General features: G+C 40.5%; 1 protein-coding gene across 1 annotated transcript in view; it reads left to right on the forward strand.

The window, feature by feature from the left end:
* Positions 1 to 19474, forward strand: part of LOC124795954 (dynein axonemal heavy chain 6) — a 1096896-nt gene that overhangs the window by 937384 nt on the left and 140038 nt on the right. The window contains exons 60-63 of the mRNA XM_047260034.1: positions 2092 to 2332; positions 2481 to 2681; positions 3030 to 3128; positions 3638 to 3789. Coding sequence (XP_047115990.1) covers positions 2092 to 2332; positions 2481 to 2681; positions 3030 to 3128; positions 3638 to 3789 — 693 coding nt within the window. The remainder of the gene's footprint in view (positions 1 to 2091; positions 2333 to 2480; positions 2682 to 3029; positions 3129 to 3637; positions 3790 to 19474) is intronic.

The following is a 19474-nucleotide window of genomic DNA, read 5'->3' on the forward strand; positions in this document are numbered from 1 at the left end:
GCACTGATCATAATGAATGTATTACATATAACTAAAAAAAGCTAACCTAAGAGTGAATATCTCCTTGAGGTTTAATGACTATAAGAAACTCAGGATGGCAATGACCAGCTGTGCAGTAGAATTTACATTGATTTAGTTAACCACAATTATATGATAGTGGCATATAAGAGTATTTCAGTGACATATTGCCATTTCTGAACAAAACTACTTGATGGAACAAGTCTTAAACAACCATACAATGCACCATAATGACACAAAATCTAATTCAGACTGCACAGCAGAAACACACAAAAACTGGGAAGCAACATAATTCTTATGATTAACGGTAACCTAAGATTGAAGCAGCTTTTCTCTCCAAAATTACATAAGAGAATATATTTGACTAATCTTATTAAGCACAATGAAATCTACACACAAACACTAAAAACAGTTCACTCAACAGCTTGGTCTCAATTCATGTTCAAATGTCAGTTACAAAGTACCGAACATGCACAGGGTACCATGTGCAGGCTTTGCATTGTATTCACTCAAATTGACAACTTTCATCAGAATGCAAACACAAACAGAATCAATTACCATTTAAATTTGTAGTATTTTCTACAATGCAATCAGACAAGCTGTTTTTTATAGTCAGTCTAAAACTGAGTCACATGCTGGAAAAACACAAAAAAATGTGCAGTGCCATGTTACACAAATAACAGAATGCTCACCAAATTAATTGTAGTCTTGGCAAATATCCAGGCAGGTTAATACATGCACTTCCTGTTACAGGTAGCTGACAACAAAGTGCATGAAATCCAGAGCAAAGCATTCCACCAACCAGGGCCACAGAACACATCCCAATAACTAAGTGCATCACCCGGTACACAATCCTGGGTGGCCTACCACCTAAAATACATTCAAATTGTCACAACAACAGGCACCAGCTCACCACACTTGAACTCAGTATTGCTGCTGACTACCTGGTGCCTGGCCGAGCCGTCACTTCGCAGCTGCCGCTGGCTGGTCTGAAACTGTCCACTTGACCCCCTTCCGCCATCCGTGCGTGTCCTTTAGTATCCCCACTGTCACTCTCAGTCAAACCCATGACTCCCATTGAGAAATAAGATTGACAGAATCCTATGCAGCTTACAGACCAATTACAGAGTGCTTGACTATATTTGTCTGTGAGGTAGGGAAGGCCATATTGCTTTCCCAGGGCATGTTGTGGATTGTCCACTGTGGTGTAGCAGCTGCAATTTGCTCACTGGTGATGGATTTAATTGTCTATGGAAACTGTAATTTGTTAAGACATTCCATGTATTAACAGATAGGAACACTCTCTGCTGAGGCAGATTGTTCAAAACCATGTATAGTTTTGTATGTGTTTAATGAGCACGTTTTCAGCATAAAGTGTTAGTTCTTGTTGAAGAACGTGTTCTCATAACTGGTATTTTTAATCCTGTGATTTTTGTCATTTTTGGGAAGACATTAAGAGCATTAGTAGTGTTAAACATGATTTATAGAATTATTGGTGCTGAGAGAAGATGAAGTTACAAAAGAGGTACTGTCTGTTATTAAGATTCAAGATTTTCTTTTTTGGGTGCTGTAGCAACTGTTCATGATTTTTGTCAATGTTAGGTAAATAAAACAAAATAGTAAACTGGAAAAACAGAAGGAAGTGAACGGTAAAGATGGCAAGAAAGTTCAAGAGGAAAAGAGAGGTAAATAATGAACAAAAAAGTTGATATGGAATGGGAGTTCAAACATGTAATGATGTGAATGTAACTCTCTCAAATGTTAACTAGAGGTTATGCCTCAGAGTTAAAGAAAGATCGCACTGGATCACCAGACACATTAGCTAACATGAAAAAAAAAGAGAAGAAATGTAATTTCATATAGTTATGAAATGTGTATTTGTAATGATCTTTATTTCTGAGAATGATCATTTATAGATATCTTCTTATGATTTTTTTATTTTATCTTCAAAGATACTATACAAAAAAGCATTTTTTATGTTATTTCAATCATATCATTTGTGAGGACAAGCTCTCAGTCAATAACATGAATATCTCTCAAATTAATTTATCACTTCCTTTTTTTATTTTTTAGAACTGTCACCTTGCAACTTCATGGATGTTATCTATGGAAAAAATCATCATTGGTTTCTCAGAGAATCCAGAACAAGTTAATCCTGATTTCCGCTTATTTCTCAGCTCAATGCCATCAAAATCTTTTCCTGTGTCTGTTCTGCAGAACTCTGTAAAGGTTACAAATGAACCACCAAAAGGTCTTCGTGCAAATATAAAAAGGGCATTCCTTGAACTTACAGAGGATTTCTTTGAAGATCACCGTAAGTTTAAATAACATTTCTACTTCTATTAGTAATAATTCAGTAGCTGATACAGTTTTATTGCAAAATATTAAGATAGTTTACATTTGCATTGCTGTGTGAATTGTAATGAGAAAAAATATATGATGAACTATCGTAACTTTTCCAGCACTTGGTTCAGACTGGAGAAAAATGATATTTGGCATTTGTTTCTTCCATGGAGTAATTCAAGAACGTAAGAAGTTTGGTCCACTTGGCTGGAATATTACATATGAATTCAATGACAGTGACAGAGAGTGTGCATTAAATACAATGAAGATGTTCTGTGCTGAAAACTCAATTCCTTGGGATGCTCTTGAATATATAACTGGTAACAAAAATATTTTTCATTGTAATGCAGACAATTTTTTTTCTTTTTCCTCTCATGTTTTCTGAAGTGATTCATTGATGGCATGCTCTTAGGCATACAGCAGTGTTATTGATTTCTTGTTATAGTCAATATTTCAACTGATCAAAATATTGTACATAAAACAGAACCAACAACCCACCCCTAAGCACAAAAGTACTGTCTTTTTTTAATATAAGCACTGTGTATGAATCTTTAAAACCACCGTTAATTGCCTTTGCCTTTTTTTCTGACTCTAAAATACTATTTGAGTTTTGCACAATCTAATTGAAGCACCTATGTGAAATGAAATTAATATCTGTATTGCATTAGGGGAAATAACATACGGAGGCCGTGTTACTGATTCATGGGACCTGAGATGTCTCAAAACAATACTGAAAGGATTTTTCTCACCAAAAATTTTAAAGTCAGGTATGATTCATTACATTCTCCCATTTGTATCTCTTTACAATAATGTTATCATTTACAGTATTTATGAATAGTTGTATGTATTACTACATAATTACTCTTTTTTTTTTTTTTTTTTTTTTTCTATTTTCAAATTCTTGGTATAAACAAAACCAGTAGCTTTATTTAGAAATAAATGTTACATTTCAAGCTTTAAAAAGCACAAAAGACTTACTGGAAAACAGAGAGGTTAAATATCAGTTTGTATATCAGAACAGCAAAGCTAATAATAACAACAAACTCATTTTCACAGGTGGAGAGAGATGTCTCCTACAAGTTTCTCTATTTTATGCATGCTTTCTCTCTTCACTTTATCTCTCTTGTTTGTTTCCATTTCCAGTAAAAGGAGCGCTGGATATGATGGATTAAAATTTAAAGTTTATCTTCAGTCTTTGTGATGGTTAAGAATCATTAATTCCAGAATTTATATTTGTGGCTTTTTTGTTTTAAAATCGAGTTGTTTGATTTCACAGGATATATTTATTCTGCATCTGGTGTCTACTATTGCCCTGAATCTGAAGATTTTTCGACACTGGAGCAGTACAGAAACTTTATAGACCAACTTCCAATTATAGAGGAACCAGAGATTTTTGGAATGCACGAAAATGCAAATATAGCTTTTCAGGTAAATGCACAAGACTTTGCACTCTTAAATTCAATGAATAAAGGGGAAAAAGGAGAAGGAAAGATAAAATTATCAATAAAAACAAAAATAATTTGCCTTTACATATGTCTGCTTGTGGCTGTATATGTGCAGATGGATGTGTGTGTGTGTGTGTGTGTGTGTGTGTGTGTGTGTGTGTGTGGGTGTATACTTGTCGTTTTTTCCCCCTAAGGTAATTCTTTCCAGTCCCGGGACTGGAATGACTCCTTACCCTCTCCCTTAAAATCCACATCCTTTCGTCTTTCCCTCTCTTTCCCTCTTTCCTGATGAAGCAAAAACTTTACACAAATGAAAAAAGAGCTTTGCACTACACTATTTGCATGCTGAAATAACCTTTACTTGTGAATATACAGTGGAATTTTGTTAACACAATAATTTGAAGTTTATAGTAGATTATAAAGAGAAAACACAGATGTCCAGCATCTGTTCTAGAGTGCTTCCTATAAACTTTTTATTTGGCTAATGCGGAAAAGGATTTTCATCCTACTGATACCAAACTTTTCTTCTTCTTCAAGTGGACAGCTTTTTCCTTAAGAATCTAATGACCATTGTGGTAAACATTCATTGATCATGTCTTAGGTGGAACAGCTGTTGAACTTTGCAAACTGCATCGAGCCATGACTTTTTCTACATAAAGCACTTGTCTTTTCAGTTTCATTGGAAATAACATTCCACAAACCTTTTTCTTTATTTTAAGGACTGAAGTGTTCTTCACATTTTTAGCTTACATTGGCTAAGATACAGGTTGGTGAATCAACATTCAGGAGATTCAAATTATTGAATAGAGATAGAATGTACAGTCTGCATGATGACTTTTCTGAGATCATTTAACCTGCAGAATCAGAATTTTTCCTCTTGATTAGCTGATCATGCAGTGGTAATGAAGTTCGTATGCCACTTTTGTTTTCATTCTATTGCTGCCTTGTACATCAGTAGTAGCTCACAATGTATACTTCCAAATATTGTGAAATGTTCAAAAACTCAGTTTCCCAGCAGAAGTTGCACTGTTATTTCAAAATTAATTATATTTTAAATACACAGTGTGGATATATTGTTTTATATTTGTGTAATGATCTGGCACATGTCTGTTTAATGCTCTGGAGAACTTCACATAACAGAATATAAGCAGCAAATTGAAGACTAAAAATGAGCTTCCCTTGAGGCATGGTGTTGAAATTAAATATTTGCATAGGGTGTCAAAGAAGACAATAAAGGCAAAGATTCAAGTATCTTGCAGTGGCTGAGAATTTAAATAATAATATCATGTAATCTGCATTGGACTCACTGAAACAGTACAGTAGTCTATTGTTTCAAGAATTTTAATGATTTGAATAGTCAGTGAGAATATTTAAGAATTAACTGATTTCTAGTGACATTATAATTCACACTTCAGAAAACTAAAAGGTCCTTCTGAAGACATGTCCAGCACTAGGTGTCATCTCTCTAGCTCTACAGATGCCAGTAGTTTTTCTTGTCAACCTAGTACCTCAGTATTAGCTCATAATGTATACTTCCAAATATTGTGAATTGCTCAAAAACTCAGTTTCACAGCAGAAGTTGCACTGTTATTTCAAAAATAAATTATATTTTAATACACTGCGTGGATACATTGTTCTATATTTGTGTAATGATCTGGCACATGTCTGTTTAATGCATTGGAGAACTTCACATAACAGAGTATAAGCAGCAACTAGAAGACTAAAAATGAGCTTCCCTTGAGAGGTGGTGTTGAAATGAAATATTTGCATAGGGTGTCAAAGAAGACAATAAAGGCAATGGTTCAAGTGCCTTGCAGTGGCTGAGAATTTAAATAATAATATCATGTAATCTGCATTGAACTCACTGAAACAGTAGTCTATTGTTTCAAGAATTTTAATGATTTGAATAGTCAGTGAGAATATTTAAGAATTAACTTATTAGCATACAAACGTCTGTTTTAACTGCTGCATCAGACAAGAAGACATTGATAAGTACATGGCAGCTGCAGCATAAGTAAGGATTAACGTTGCACCCATAGCGTTAATATGATCAATAGGAATCATTTGATAGAAGGTAGGTTACAATCGAGAGTGTTCCTCTGATTTATGAAGATTCTAATCCACTCTGCTATGTTGGATAATGAATATACTTTTTTTTTTTTTTTTTCAAACTTCACAAATACCTTATATAATTTAGTTTGTGCTCAACTGTCTAAAACCTTGAGATAAAGTAGACAAATTAGAAATTAGAGTGAAATTGTCTTATCGAATTGGTGGTTCCTGTTTGCAAAAAGGATTACAGATTTCTGATTAACTACATACCCATTCAAGGTTGCCACAAGTTTCCCCAAGTGAAATTCCCTGATATTTCCCTGATTTCCACACAAGTTTTAGCAGTTTTCCCTGACAAATTTTGAGGTCTCAAGGGTATGTAAAGACATAAATTGACCAGAAGTGTAAGGACTTTCGTGTTCTCCCCTTTGTGAGCAAAAATCTTAAGTACTAACATCAACACCTTTTGTAATGAACTGTTTTAGATGGAGAAAGCAAGACAAATGGTATGTGTGTTTCATTAAGACCACTGTCATTATTTCAATAAAACAAAACACATTTGGTGACAGAAATACATATTTCCTTGGGAGTCATAAGACAGATTTAAAATATGTTCACTGATTTCAGTAATAACCCCAGAAAAAGTAGGCCTCAACAAGAGTAAGTATGTCTGCATTAGTTCTTGCAGCGAGATCATTACAAGGATTCAATATAGCTCTTCCATAAAGCCAAGAGTTTTCATGGGTTGTTGTTTGTATTTGATCTTCATAAATGGAAGAAATGATGCCTTGAAGTGGAAGTAATGTGGGCACAAATTGCCAGGCTTAATGCTTCCACCTCCTTCTTCTAGATATGTTCCCTTGACAATTTTTAACAATGATTACACTCCTGTGTATTTGCGTTGTCACCAATTTGCAGCCACACGTTCACTGCTAGATGCATCTGTGTGATGCGTCACCACAGACTTGAGCTCTTCACACATGCTCTCATCTCATCCACCCTTGTTCCCTTAGGTACAACTGGTAAGGTCTGCCTAAAATCGTCACAAAAATGGGTTTTAACACCACCAATGGGTTGATCTTTTCGTCAAATATCTCTAAGCGTTATACCAAATGCTTCTATAGCTTTGCGATTCGCCACGGTGCACACATCCCATATTATTAACGAGCAACCACATAGAACCCTGGCTCTGTCAATGTTCCTAGAGAAGTCACATATTGTGTGTTCACCGATAACAAAATCTGTCAGGATTTTAAACATTGTATGAGCAGTTTTACCACTGGGTAACAAAGTGGCTACTATTCCCAATGAAGCCACAGAAACAACTATTTTTCTTGGGCTCGTAATTATGCCAACATGATTTTAGTGAGGAATGTTTTTCCTGTCCCACCAGGTGCATCCAAAAACAGAATTTCTCCCTAATTATTGTTGACACTCTAAAAACGCCTTCCCGTACTGCGCACTGTTAGATTTTGGATGCCATTTTGCAAAGTGTCCACAAGTTCTGCTGGATTATAATAGCTTATTTCCTTGCATATTCTCTGTTGATGTGGTTAGCAAGCCATAATGAAGGAGAGGATTTCCTCCTAGAGACATAACCAAATATTGAATGGTAACCAGGTGTTGGTAAAGAGTAGTTACACAATCCATCATTCAATTCACTTTTAATGTTTTGTCCAATATTCCTACAGAAGTCTTCTAATAGTTTATCCTAGTATTTTTGTCCTAACACTGTGGCATTAGAAAGAGTATAAAATACCAGAAAAATGGCAAACAAATGACACAAATTATGTGTACTGTCACTAATGCAAATTTCTGCCAGAACATCATCATCATCATAATCATCATCATAAGTAAGTGTCACTCAAGGAAAGCATCTTGGTAAGTAGCGTATTCAATACAGTTAACTGCTTGCAGATTGGTAAAAGAAGTAGGTCCCCCTCACTGTACGTAGAAGAAGGTGCAAGCAGAAATACTCAGCATTGTTTGGATGAATCATGTACACTCTTCCAGTAAATAAGCCGGGCTCACCATCTACAGGTCTGACGTGGCTTCTATGAGTGAAGACACTACACAGTTTGTCATAAATATGATGGAACTTCATCATACAACAGCGTCTTCACAAAATCATCCACTTATCAAAGCCAAAAGTATAGCAGCAATGCTGTTTGTCTCAGGTTTTCTATATGATCTGTAATATTTTCAGTGTTAAAATATATTCACTGTCCTCCTTCAGAGTGTGCATTTATCACAAGTGGATGTCTTTCATGAACAAGGAAGTTCATAATGCTCCTTACTGCCTGTGAAATGCTAATGCATCAGCCCAATTAATACCTTGTGGCTTTGTTGTGATCATTTTTCTATGCAAATGTGGTTCTAACAATTCCTTTGCTCACTGCCTGCTACTGCACACTTCAAACTTAATATGAGCTTCAAATGTTTTAGGTAATATCAGTGAATAGTGCACAATCCATCTATTATTCAAAACAATTTCTTGGTCATGTGATCTTATCATAGCTGCCTCGTATCACTAGCAGTTGAGATGACAGGCATCTTATCCAAATGGCTGTAAGGGATTGTGCAGCAATGTCTCGATCCCTGAGTCAACATATGGGGACATTTGCAAGACAACAACCATTTGCACGAACAGTTCGATGACGTTTGCAGCAGCATGGACTATCGGCTCAGAGACCATGGCTGTGGTTACCCTTGATGCTGCATCACAGACAGGAGCACCTGCGATGGTGTACTCAATGATGAACCTGGGTGCATGAATGGCAAAACGTCATTTTTTCGGATGAATCCAGGTTCTGTTTACAGCATCGTGATGGTCGCATCTGCGTTTGGCGACATTGCGGTGAACGCACATTGGAAGCATGTATTCGTCATCACCAGGCCCGCCAACCCAAAGTTTGGTACAGATTTATTGATGACATCTTCATGATCTGGACTCACAGTGAAGAAGAACTCCAGAATTTCCTCTCCAACCTCAACTCCTTTGGTTCCATCAGATTCACCTGGTCCTACTCCAAATCCCATGCCACTTTCCTTGACGTTGACCTCCATCTGTCCACATCAAACACACCAACAAGCAACAGTACATCCATTATGACAGCTGCCACCCGTTCCATATCAAATGGTCCCTTCCCTACAGCCTAGGTCTTCGTGGCAAACGAATCTGCTCCAGTCCTGAATCCCTTAACCATTACACCAATAACCTGAAAACAGCTTTCGCATCCCGCAGCTACCCTCCCAACCTGGTACAGAAGCAAATAACCAGAGCCACTTCCTCATCCCCTCAAACACAGAATCTCCCACAGAAGAACCCCAAAAGTGCCCCACTTGTGACGGGATACTTTCCGGGACTAGATCAGACTCTGAATGTGGCTCTCCAGCAGGGATACGACTTCCTCAAATCCTGCCCTGAAATGAGATCCATCCTTCATGAAATTCTCCCCACTCCACCGAGAGTGTGTTTCCGCCGTCCACCTAACCTTCGTAACCTCTTGGTTCATCCCTATGAAATCCCCAAACCACCTTCCCTACCCTCTGGCTCCTACAAATGTCATTAGGATGAACATGGGTAGAGAGCTCATAAGTGGCGCCTGCTAACAGAGAGGTATGCTGAGCACGGTGAGGGCGGTGTGCTGCGAGTAGAGGGGTGAGTGTCAGACAGTGAGGTCTGAGTGGGCGTGACAGGAACCTGCAGGCTGCACCGGTCAGAAGAGCGGCGCGGTGTGCTGTCGCACGAAGATGGAACTGTTATATTAGAGCCCTGGGAGCTGAGGCCTCTGCTATGGGAGCCGAGAGGCAGAAAACCCTGGAATGAGTGTGGGCTCGTTGACGGGGCTGATGTAGGTGTTAGTTTACTCAAATCACGAGCTGAGGAAGGGGCCACCTCAACGGTGGGTGAGGTAGGGGACAACTCGACACGAGCAGGTTTAACCCTGCTGAGGGAGACAGTAGTTACTGAGTCCTTAATTACGATGTCCATTGTGTTACTGGTTTGTTTGACAACTCTGTACGGGCCTGTGTAAGGGGGCTGTAGTGGGGAAGGAACAAAAATTCGCACATGTCGAGCGCCTTGGGAACATATGTGTGCGGCGGAGTGTGGCTGGAAGGGGGCGGGGGTTGGAGCTTGTTACAGTGTAACATCGCCCGTCCTACCAAGGACGGCAGTTCGGACGGTTTGGCAACTGGAGTACGAGCAACAAGTTCACTTGGCAGTGTAAGGAACTGGCCATAGACGAACTTGGCCACTGGGCCTTTAAGGACTTCCTTGAAAGTGGTCTGCAAACAGAGTAAGACAAACAGCAGGGCTTCCGTCCAAAGGAGGCCATGGCAACATAGGGCCATCTTAAGCATCCTATGCCAATGTTCCACGAGGCCGTTGCTTTGGGGTTGGTATGCTGTTGAATGAATTTTCTTGATGCCGCACAGCCTACATAGTTCAGAAAATAAGGCAGACTCAAATTGACGGCCTTGGTCAGTCGTCAAGTAAACAGGGCAGCCCAAGGGTCAAATCCAAGTGTCTATGAAGGATCATGCCACTGATTTTGATGTAATATTGGGTAGCGGGGCAGCTTCCACCCAACGAGAGATTCTGTCTATAATAGATAGCACGTATCTGTAACCCTCGGAGGGGGTGAGGGAGCCTACCAAGTCGATGTGAACGTGCTGGAAGTGACTAGGAGGAGCGGTGAAGCTGCCTAGTGGGGGCGATGTGTGCTGTAAAACTTTATTTTGTTGGCACGGAATGCAGGCACGGGCCCAGGCTTGGCAGTTGCGATGCATGTCGCGCCAGACGAAGTGCTCTGAAATAAGTCTGGTAGAGGCCCTCACACCTGGATGAGCTAGGTTGTGTAATTTGTCAAACAGTTGTCTCTGTAGAGGTTTGGGTATGGAGGTATGACACCGGGAAAGGTGGATCGCACAGGTTTGAGTGATGAGCTGTGGTCGGAAATAAGGTCCATAGTGTCCGTGTCGGCAGACTGCACCTGAGGAGAGTTAGAGAGGTCTATCAGAGTTGTGAGAGCGCCAACACAAGACAAAAAATCTGCGACCACATTATCTGCACCCTTGATGTATTGTATGTCAGAGGTAAGTTGCAATATAAAGTCCAAATGCCAGAAGTGTCTAGGTGGAGGGTCAGTCAGGGGGTTCTTTACAGCAGCAACCAAAGGTTTATAGTCAGTTAAAATGTAGAAGTACCTATCCTAAACCTTGGTGCAAAAGTGTTTCACAGCCTCGTAAACTGCCAAGAGCTCTCTATCAAAGGCTGAGTACTTTTTTTTTGAGCGCCGTTGAGCTTCTTAGAAAAGAACTGCGAATGAGAGGTAGTATCTCCGACGATTTGGCTGAGGACAGCACCTACTGCGGTATCACTGGCATCTGCGGTAATAAAAAATGTAGCGTCCGGATGCGGGTGGCAACAGTCATTGTGTTTGCTAGTAGGTGCTTCAGTTTCTCAAAAGCTTGTTCCATGGCAGGGGTCCAGGGGACCGGGCAGATACCGGTCATATTTTTGCCAGCAAGGGCGTCTGTTAGGGGAGCCTGAACCTTGGCTGCGGCAGGCAACTGCTTCCTATAATAGTTCTGATGAACCTGCGCAGCTCCTTCAACAAGTGAGGGCATGACAAATCCAAACCAGGTTTTATTTTATCCTCGGGAAGAGTGAGGCCCTTAGCTGACACGATGTAGCCTAAGAATCTTACTGAAGTCTGGTGCAACTGGAGCTTCTTATTATTCAGTTCAACACCGGCAGTGGTAAGAGTGTCTTTAACAATCTGCAAATGTTCCTTGTTCTTTTGAAAAGTAGGACTGAAAATAAGAATGTTGTCCAAGTAAACGAAACAAAAATCCAGATGAAACAACACCTTGTTTATGAATCTCTGCCAAGTTTGTGCAGCGTTGCGGAGGCCAAGGGCATGAACCGGTACTGGAAAAGGCAGAAAGGTGTTGTAACAGCTGTCTTTTCGATATCCTCTGGTGCCATCGGAATTTAGCTCTGGCTTGAAACGGCGTGGTTGGCAAGAGATAGGTGGCCATCTTGCAAGTGAAGTTTGTGGGCTGTGCCGCCTGTAATCACGGAAATGCGCAATGCGGTACACGAGGCGACTGTGTGCGCGGCGGCCGCTAGGCTGGGTTGTGCCACAGACGGCAAAAGATTGTATAAGTGCCAACTGGTGGGTGGCTAGGAGTGACAAACAAGTGAGCTACGCAAAACAAGGTTGGTACACTAGTTATTAGTAACCGAAGGCACCGCTGTCGAGCTTGGTGGTGGTAGTGGGCCCGAATGAACAGCTGATAGCAGTAAATCAAAAACATTAACCTGCGCCTGGGAAGTTAGCTACCCAAGCGAAGAGGGGGATGAATGTGTGCTCGAATTAACACAGTTAGAGCTGGCGAGCGCAGACACTGTACAGTTATGTGGCACAGACACTGTACAGTTTATGTGGCATGGACATTGTGCAGTTTATATGGCACACGGTCACAAATGCACTAGGGTGCGAGAACACTGTAGTGGCACTGAGTAACCTTGTGTGTTGCCAAGGCGTCGTCTACTGCAAGCTGCTGCTGTGCCGAAGATAACTCGTTACTTAAGTCATTGAAGCGACGGTGTAGCTCAAGTTGTTCCAAGCGCAGCTGTGTAGAATTGACACACTCCATGAGCCACTTATTGGTCCATGACAAGAGCTCGGAGGAGGGGTTATTACACTTCCTACCAGGTGGACCTGTTTAGCAGTACTATTGACACTCGACAAAGCACACAGGATGTGTTCCTGCATAGGGTGGTAGAAAACTGCATTCTTGATGAGGTCAGGTCACAGTTTGTGGTGTCGTAGAAAGTCGATGCCCAAAATGGGATCATCAACATCAGCCACCAGGAAGGACCACTTCAAGTTGCACTCAGGCTAGAGGGACAGTGCATATGAAGTAGAACCTAAGCACAACAAACTAAATGAGTTTACAGCACATAGGACAGTTTTGTGTAGTCGGATCTTTTCGGTAGCAAGACGAGATGGAAGTAGGGAAACATCTGCGCTCGTGTCGATGAGAAAGTTTGTGCCAGAGTTAAAGTCGTGGACATAGACTCGTCCATTTGAAGCATTAGTGTTGGACACCGAATGGAGTGTGGGACGGCACCTGCGCCTGTTGTTTACGTCACAGGAGGTGGCGCCGCTGCCTACCTGTGGTTGAAGTTTGGGTAGGAGCATGGCACTTTACAATTGAGTGCTTGTTCCCCGAATTTTGCATGGAAGAAACGGTATTTATGGGTGGACATCTGCTCCTGCGAGTGGTCAGACGGCGGTGGCCCAGAATCTTCCGTGGAGTCAGATGTGCTGTTGTTGTGCAGACGTGAAGGTGCCGGTAGTGCGGCGAGCTTGACAGACTTAGGTTTAGTGGGCGTTGGGGCCCTGGTTGTGGTTGGAAATTGGTGTAGCTGCCGAACTGCTGGGCACGGTGTTCATGTAGTAGGGCGGAGTAAGCTTGGTCGGCAGCGCACAAGCGTTTGCTATTTGGTCTATCTTCGTAGGCAGAGATGGCCATTTGGACAGACAGAGGCAGCTTTTCTGTCCAAATCTCGGTGAGCGTGTCATCTGGCATTTCGCATTCACCGACGAGATGTCATAGGCATCACCACAGCTGGGACGGAAACCTTCCACCGAGGTGTTCTTCATAGACGAGCTGTCGAACGTTTTCTCTTCTTGTCTTGGAGACACGTTCCAGTATTGCTTGTTTAGCTGTAGCATTCTTCTCGTTTGGAGGAGGTGACTTAACCAGGTCATAAATTAAGTCGACATGGTCGTGCAGGTGGTTCATGAGGCATGTGAAATGGGGGTTGTCATCAAGTGCACAAACACTGGAAGTTTGCTCGACCAGGTTGAACCTGAATTCCAGGTGGGCACGTTTGAATGCCGGAAGTTTTGGTAGATTCAATGAACTGGTGGTCAAAGAATGCGGGCAGCCACTCGCGGACGCAGGAATAGGCAAGTCGAAGTTAACTCTGGTCGTGAGGGCGGTAGAGAGGAAGCAGACACGCACGCTGTGTTCATAGTAGCTGAAGGGGAAGCGAAATCTGCTATCAGGAAGCCCGGCATGGAGTGAAGCGGGACCGGTTGTTGCAGTGGAAGGTCAAAGTGGTCACGGCGGTTGCTCGACAGGTTATTATGCAATTGGTCCTCCACACCTGCAGCGAAATTGTCCATCACAGAGTCACTGATGAGCTTGGTGGAACCTGATGTGCTTAAATAACTGCACTGATGAACACTTGGAGTAACAGGCTGGTGAAAGTCATTCACGTAGTGTGCAACCGGCGCGGAGTGATACACACATAGAGCTTGCACATTCAAAAAGGCGTTCTGTTGTGGCACATTATGAAAACTATGCTCCCTACTATTTACAGTACTTGCATTAAAGTTCGGTATCAGTGTGTAGTGGTTTCTTGTACTGCTGTGCGGCGAAAACTAAAGCACTTCCGGGCTAACGAAGCCGGAGTCGGAGATCGCTGGCATCATGTTCAAAACCACTGCACCTGACGAGGTCCGTGGGTTCTCGAGGCTATAGGACTGCGGAAATTCACATCGGGCACTGACTACAGCTGGTGTGCTTGAATTTAGTTGCTGTTGCTGGTGAAAAGCGGGTGGCGGAGGCGTGCTGTAGAAGGCCGTTGTGTAGCAGACAAAGGTCCACTCGGAATGCGGAAGCCGGCGCGGTAGTCCCTTTGTACTCAGTTCGATGAATTATTCGAACTTCGGGGTCACCACTGAAGGAGATATCTAGGTGGTAAGGTAATGATCACGATTCTCTCTTCTAATCATCAATACTTTTATTACACGACAAACATACAGGTCGAAAGCTAGGCGGGAACTGAGGTCCCGGAAGTATAGAAAAACAAAGATCAACTCGAAGACATAATACACATATGATGTTTTGGCCTATCGATCCATGGATCGACGCCACACTTTCAATGGCTGGAAAACACCAACATCACAGAGCTGAGGACTTTTATTGCATTTAGTGGCCATCTAAAAAATATTTTTTTCTGCGACATAATTTACTTAGTTCTAAGTTTAAATGAGACTTATGCCCATTTAAAAGGAACAAAACAGGAAAAGTGATATTTTTCCAGCAACCAGGGGGATAAAAACCAATTGGCATCATACTCATAAAAGGATGGTGTGACCATCCAGTCTGATTCAGTTTCTGACAAAGAACGTGTTAGAAGCAATAAGTTCAGAAATGTTTTTTGGACTTGTTTCCAAGTAAGTATATTATTGGTTTTACAATTCTTCCTCTAGCAGAAAAATTAGCCAATACAGTGATGCATTCTTTCTCTTTGCCAGAAGCAACAGTAAAAAAATTCTCGTAGTCTTTTGGGCCTAAGAGTCTACCATTCAACTCCTGTCTTGTCAGCATCAAATATTTATTCAGTATCAAGAAGTATTCCTCACAATTTTCTTCTTGAAGGTATTTTTCAAGTTGATCAAACCAGCCTTGTATGATGTCTTCCGTCAAACGAGCTTTCCCTTTCAATATGATTGCTGGATTAGAATGTCAAATAGCTGGATGTCTTTTAGGCAGTTGTTTCACATATTTCTCAGTCCTGGCCAGTTATTTGTAAAGGTATTTTTCCTTCCTATATCCATCATAAATTTGTGCACAGCACCTTTCAGTTCATCTGGAAGTATTCGAAAACCTATTTTTGTTTTTCCTAATATGCAGTCTTTCAACAGCTATTCTTCTTGTGTTGTTAGATACTGGGTTTGTGGCACCATCTGCCTTCCTTCAATGGTTTTGCTGCTTAGCTTTGTTGATAATATTGATTTTGGAACATTACGCTCAGTTGATGCTTTATTTGAACTCAAAATTCCAGGTGGTCTTACTGCCTCTAGAGTATCACCTAATTGTTTTTCTGAGTATTTAAAAAAAATTCTCTCCAAGTTCAATTCTTCATCACACATCTGCAAAAAAAGAAAACGGACTATCAGAGCAATCTGCAGGGAACAGATCCAGTGTACAGGAAATAACCATGCATCAAAAACTACTCCAAAATGATTAAAGATGCTTTCTTAACTGTTATTTGGACTGGGGATTAATTTCAAGAATGGAAACTATTGACTGACATACACTGAAGAAGCAAAGAAACTGGTACACCTGCCAAATATCGTATACGGCCCCCACAAGCATGCAGAAGTGCCACAACGTGATGTGGCATGGACTCGACTTATGTCTGAAGTAATGTTGGAGGGAACTGGTACCATGAATTCTGTAGGGTGGCCCACAAATTCATAAGAGTACTCGGGGTTCGAGATCTCTTCTGAACAACACATTGCAAGGCATCCCAGATATGCTCAATAATGTTCATGTCTGGGGAGTTTGGTGGCCAGTGGAAGTGTTTAAACACAGGAGAGTGTACCTGGAGCCACTATGTAGCAATTCAGGATGTGTGTGGTGTTGCATTGTCCTCCTAGAATTACCCAAGTCTGTTGGAATGCACAATTTACACGAATGGATGCAGATGATCAGACAGGATGCTTATGTATGTGTCATCTGTCAGTATCTTATCTAGACGTATCAGAGTCCCATATCACTCCAACTGCACATGCCCCGCACCATTACAGAGCCTCCACCAGCTTGAACAGTCCCCTGCTGACATGCAGGGTCCATGAATTCATGAGGCTGTCTCCATACCCATACACATCCATCCGCTCGATACAATTTGAAATGAGAGTCGTCCAACCAGGCAACAAGTTTCCAGTCACCAACAGTCCAGTGTTGATGGGCCCAGGTTGGGCATACAAGTGGCCCTTTGGCTCCGGAAGCCCATATAGATGATGTTTCATTTAATGGTTTGCATGCTGACACTTGTTGATGGCCCAGCATTGAAATCTGCAGCAATTTGCAGAAGGGTTGCACACTTCTGTCATGTTGAACAATTCTCTTCAGTCATCGTTGGTCCCATTCAGCAGGATCTTTTTCCGACCACAGAAATGTCAGAGAGTGGATGTTTTACCTGATTCCTGATATTCATGGTACACTTGTGAAATGTTTTTACGGGAAAATCCCCACTTCATCACTACTTCGGAGATGTTGTGTCCCATCGCTCTATTCGCCAACTATAACACCACATTCAAACTCATTTAAATCTTGATAACCTGTCACTGTAGCAGCAGTAACCGATGTAACAACTGTGCCAGACATGTGTTGTCTTATTTAAAAACCCTAGTGAATGAACAGCTGTTCATTTATTGGCAGATTTTGATTTTAATTGGCCAGTGCCCCATTATTGAACCCCCCACCCCCTCCCCCTCCCACCCCACCCCCCACCCCAATCCCAAAATATACAATTCCAGATTTATTTTTTATCATTGCAAATGTTATTTACACATTACAGTGTGTACATACTATACAAAAGAAGCAACAATGTTTACCTAAATACAAATATTTGCCAATGAAATTACTTGTGACATAGCTCTTACCCCATCACTGTGCAGCAGTAGGCAACAGCTGCAGGCTCATAACACAATCTGTCATTTTCTACTGCTAGGCTGCTTGATATGGAGATCTAATCAGCTGGCAGCTAGCTTCCCACTGGTCAGTAGAAGACAACTGAATTCACCAGACAAAGTGGAGAGCTGTTTAAACTTTAATTTTTAAATTTATGTCTAACTTGATCATTCACTGGTGCCTCTTCACATAGTGGAATAGTTACCCTACTCTGAATGTCTGTGCCATCTGATTACATGGAAGTTGCATAAACATAAATTTTGAATCTATCTGGGGAAATTTTGTGCTATATTAGTAATTGGAAAGATAGAAGGTCATACTGACAGATTTGCCATTGTCCATTTCATTTTCAAAATCTGTAGTCAGCATTTGAATATAAATAATATATTGAAAGCATTCATAAGGATTTTATTATGAGAAGAGAATACTTAGCTGACACATTTTCAGACCACATACTTAATCACTGAAAACTGTAAAGGGTGAGAACTTTGTCATAGGTGAGTAGTTTTATGAGTACATAGGTGAGTAGTTTCATGAGTGCATTGAATTAGTATTTCAGATCTTTTGGAGGTGTGTTCAGGGATGCCAACTGCATTTCACTCCAACACACTGTTGGCTCTAAGTTACAAATGTTCTGGAATTCTTTGAACAGATTTTGTGCTCTACAAACCTCCGTGTTGTTCCTAGGTAGAATCACGTACTGCATGACTCAACCAAACATCACACATCACAGTACAGAATATAGTTCCCTAACACATAGCAACCTAATCATAATCATCATCTGCAAATTACTACAATACAACCCATACTTCATATCTCATCCATACATGAAGAAATTCCCTGCATTTCATTATCACAGCATATATAGACAAAACTCAACATAACATTTGTAATACTCATAGTCAAATCCCATATTTCAGTGTAAATCCTCAATCTCCTGGCTCCACATTACAAAATAGTCTGACTATAGTGTATTGATTTTCAAATCATAAGTATCCAACACATAGTCAGTACTTTCAAAAATGAAAAAAGCCCTTCTCCAAAATATATCAGATACTAATTCAGTACGCCTCACAAAACTACTTACCTATGACAAAGTTCTTGCTCATTAATTGAGGTAACAGACAAACAGTTGTTGACATTTAAAGTGTCAGCTTAGGATTCGCTTCTCATAATAGAAGCCATACCAACGCTTTCATTATGATATTTATATTCAAATGCTGACAACGAATTATGAAAATGAGAATGGCAAACCTGTAAGTCTGACGTGTCTTTCCACTTACTAATATAGCACAAAATTTCTCCATACAGTTCCAAAATTTATGTTCATGCAACTTTAGTAAATACCGACAGCACAGAAACATCATGTAGCCCTATATCTATTGTCATTACCTGCAAAAACATTTTTTCTCAAAAACAGCCAAAACTATTCCTTCTCAAAATGCAAGTCAATCCTTCACTGTAGGAGCACGAACGTAAATATATTTTTCCTTCATAATAATGTAAAGTATCCTACATGCAACCAAGGAGCAAATATTCTCAGATTGAACCAGTTAGACACAAACTACTTCTCAAAAGTGTAAGTAACTTATTAGCTCTATGGCATGTAATAGAAAGAGTTTTCATTAATACTACTGTGTAACTACACTTTAAAAACTCAACAATATGTGAACCTAAACCGTACACTACATAACTACTAGTCAGTTTTTTTTTCTCCACAAACCCATTACACTTATAGGTTCGTACAGTAAAATTATTAGCTTTTTCAATCTTGTAGGCAAATAAACGTTTTCACTGCAGCTTACATTTGAAATAACATTTTGTTGTACCATTTCATTTAATTTTACAAATCTGATGGTATCTTTGTTCAAAAAATGTTTGACATACTTGCAATTATTTCGCATTTATTCAAACATTTTCTTTTTACATTGCTTTTTCAATATTTTACTGTTCAATACTTTTAGTTCTACTTTGCTGACATTTGCATAATTTATGGGTACAACATCAGTAAAGTCCTGAATTATATTACTGACGTGTATACTAACTGTTTGCTGACAAATAACACACACTGCTGCCAACCCTTCCACATCAGAAATTATGTTTTT

Source organism: Schistocerca piceifrons, chromosome 4, assembly GCF_021461385.2.
Source record: "Schistocerca piceifrons isolate TAMUIC-IGC-003096 chromosome 4, iqSchPice1.1, whole genome shotgun sequence".
NCBI classification, from domain to species: Eukaryota; Metazoa; Arthropoda; class Insecta; order Orthoptera; family Acrididae; genus Schistocerca; species Schistocerca piceifrons.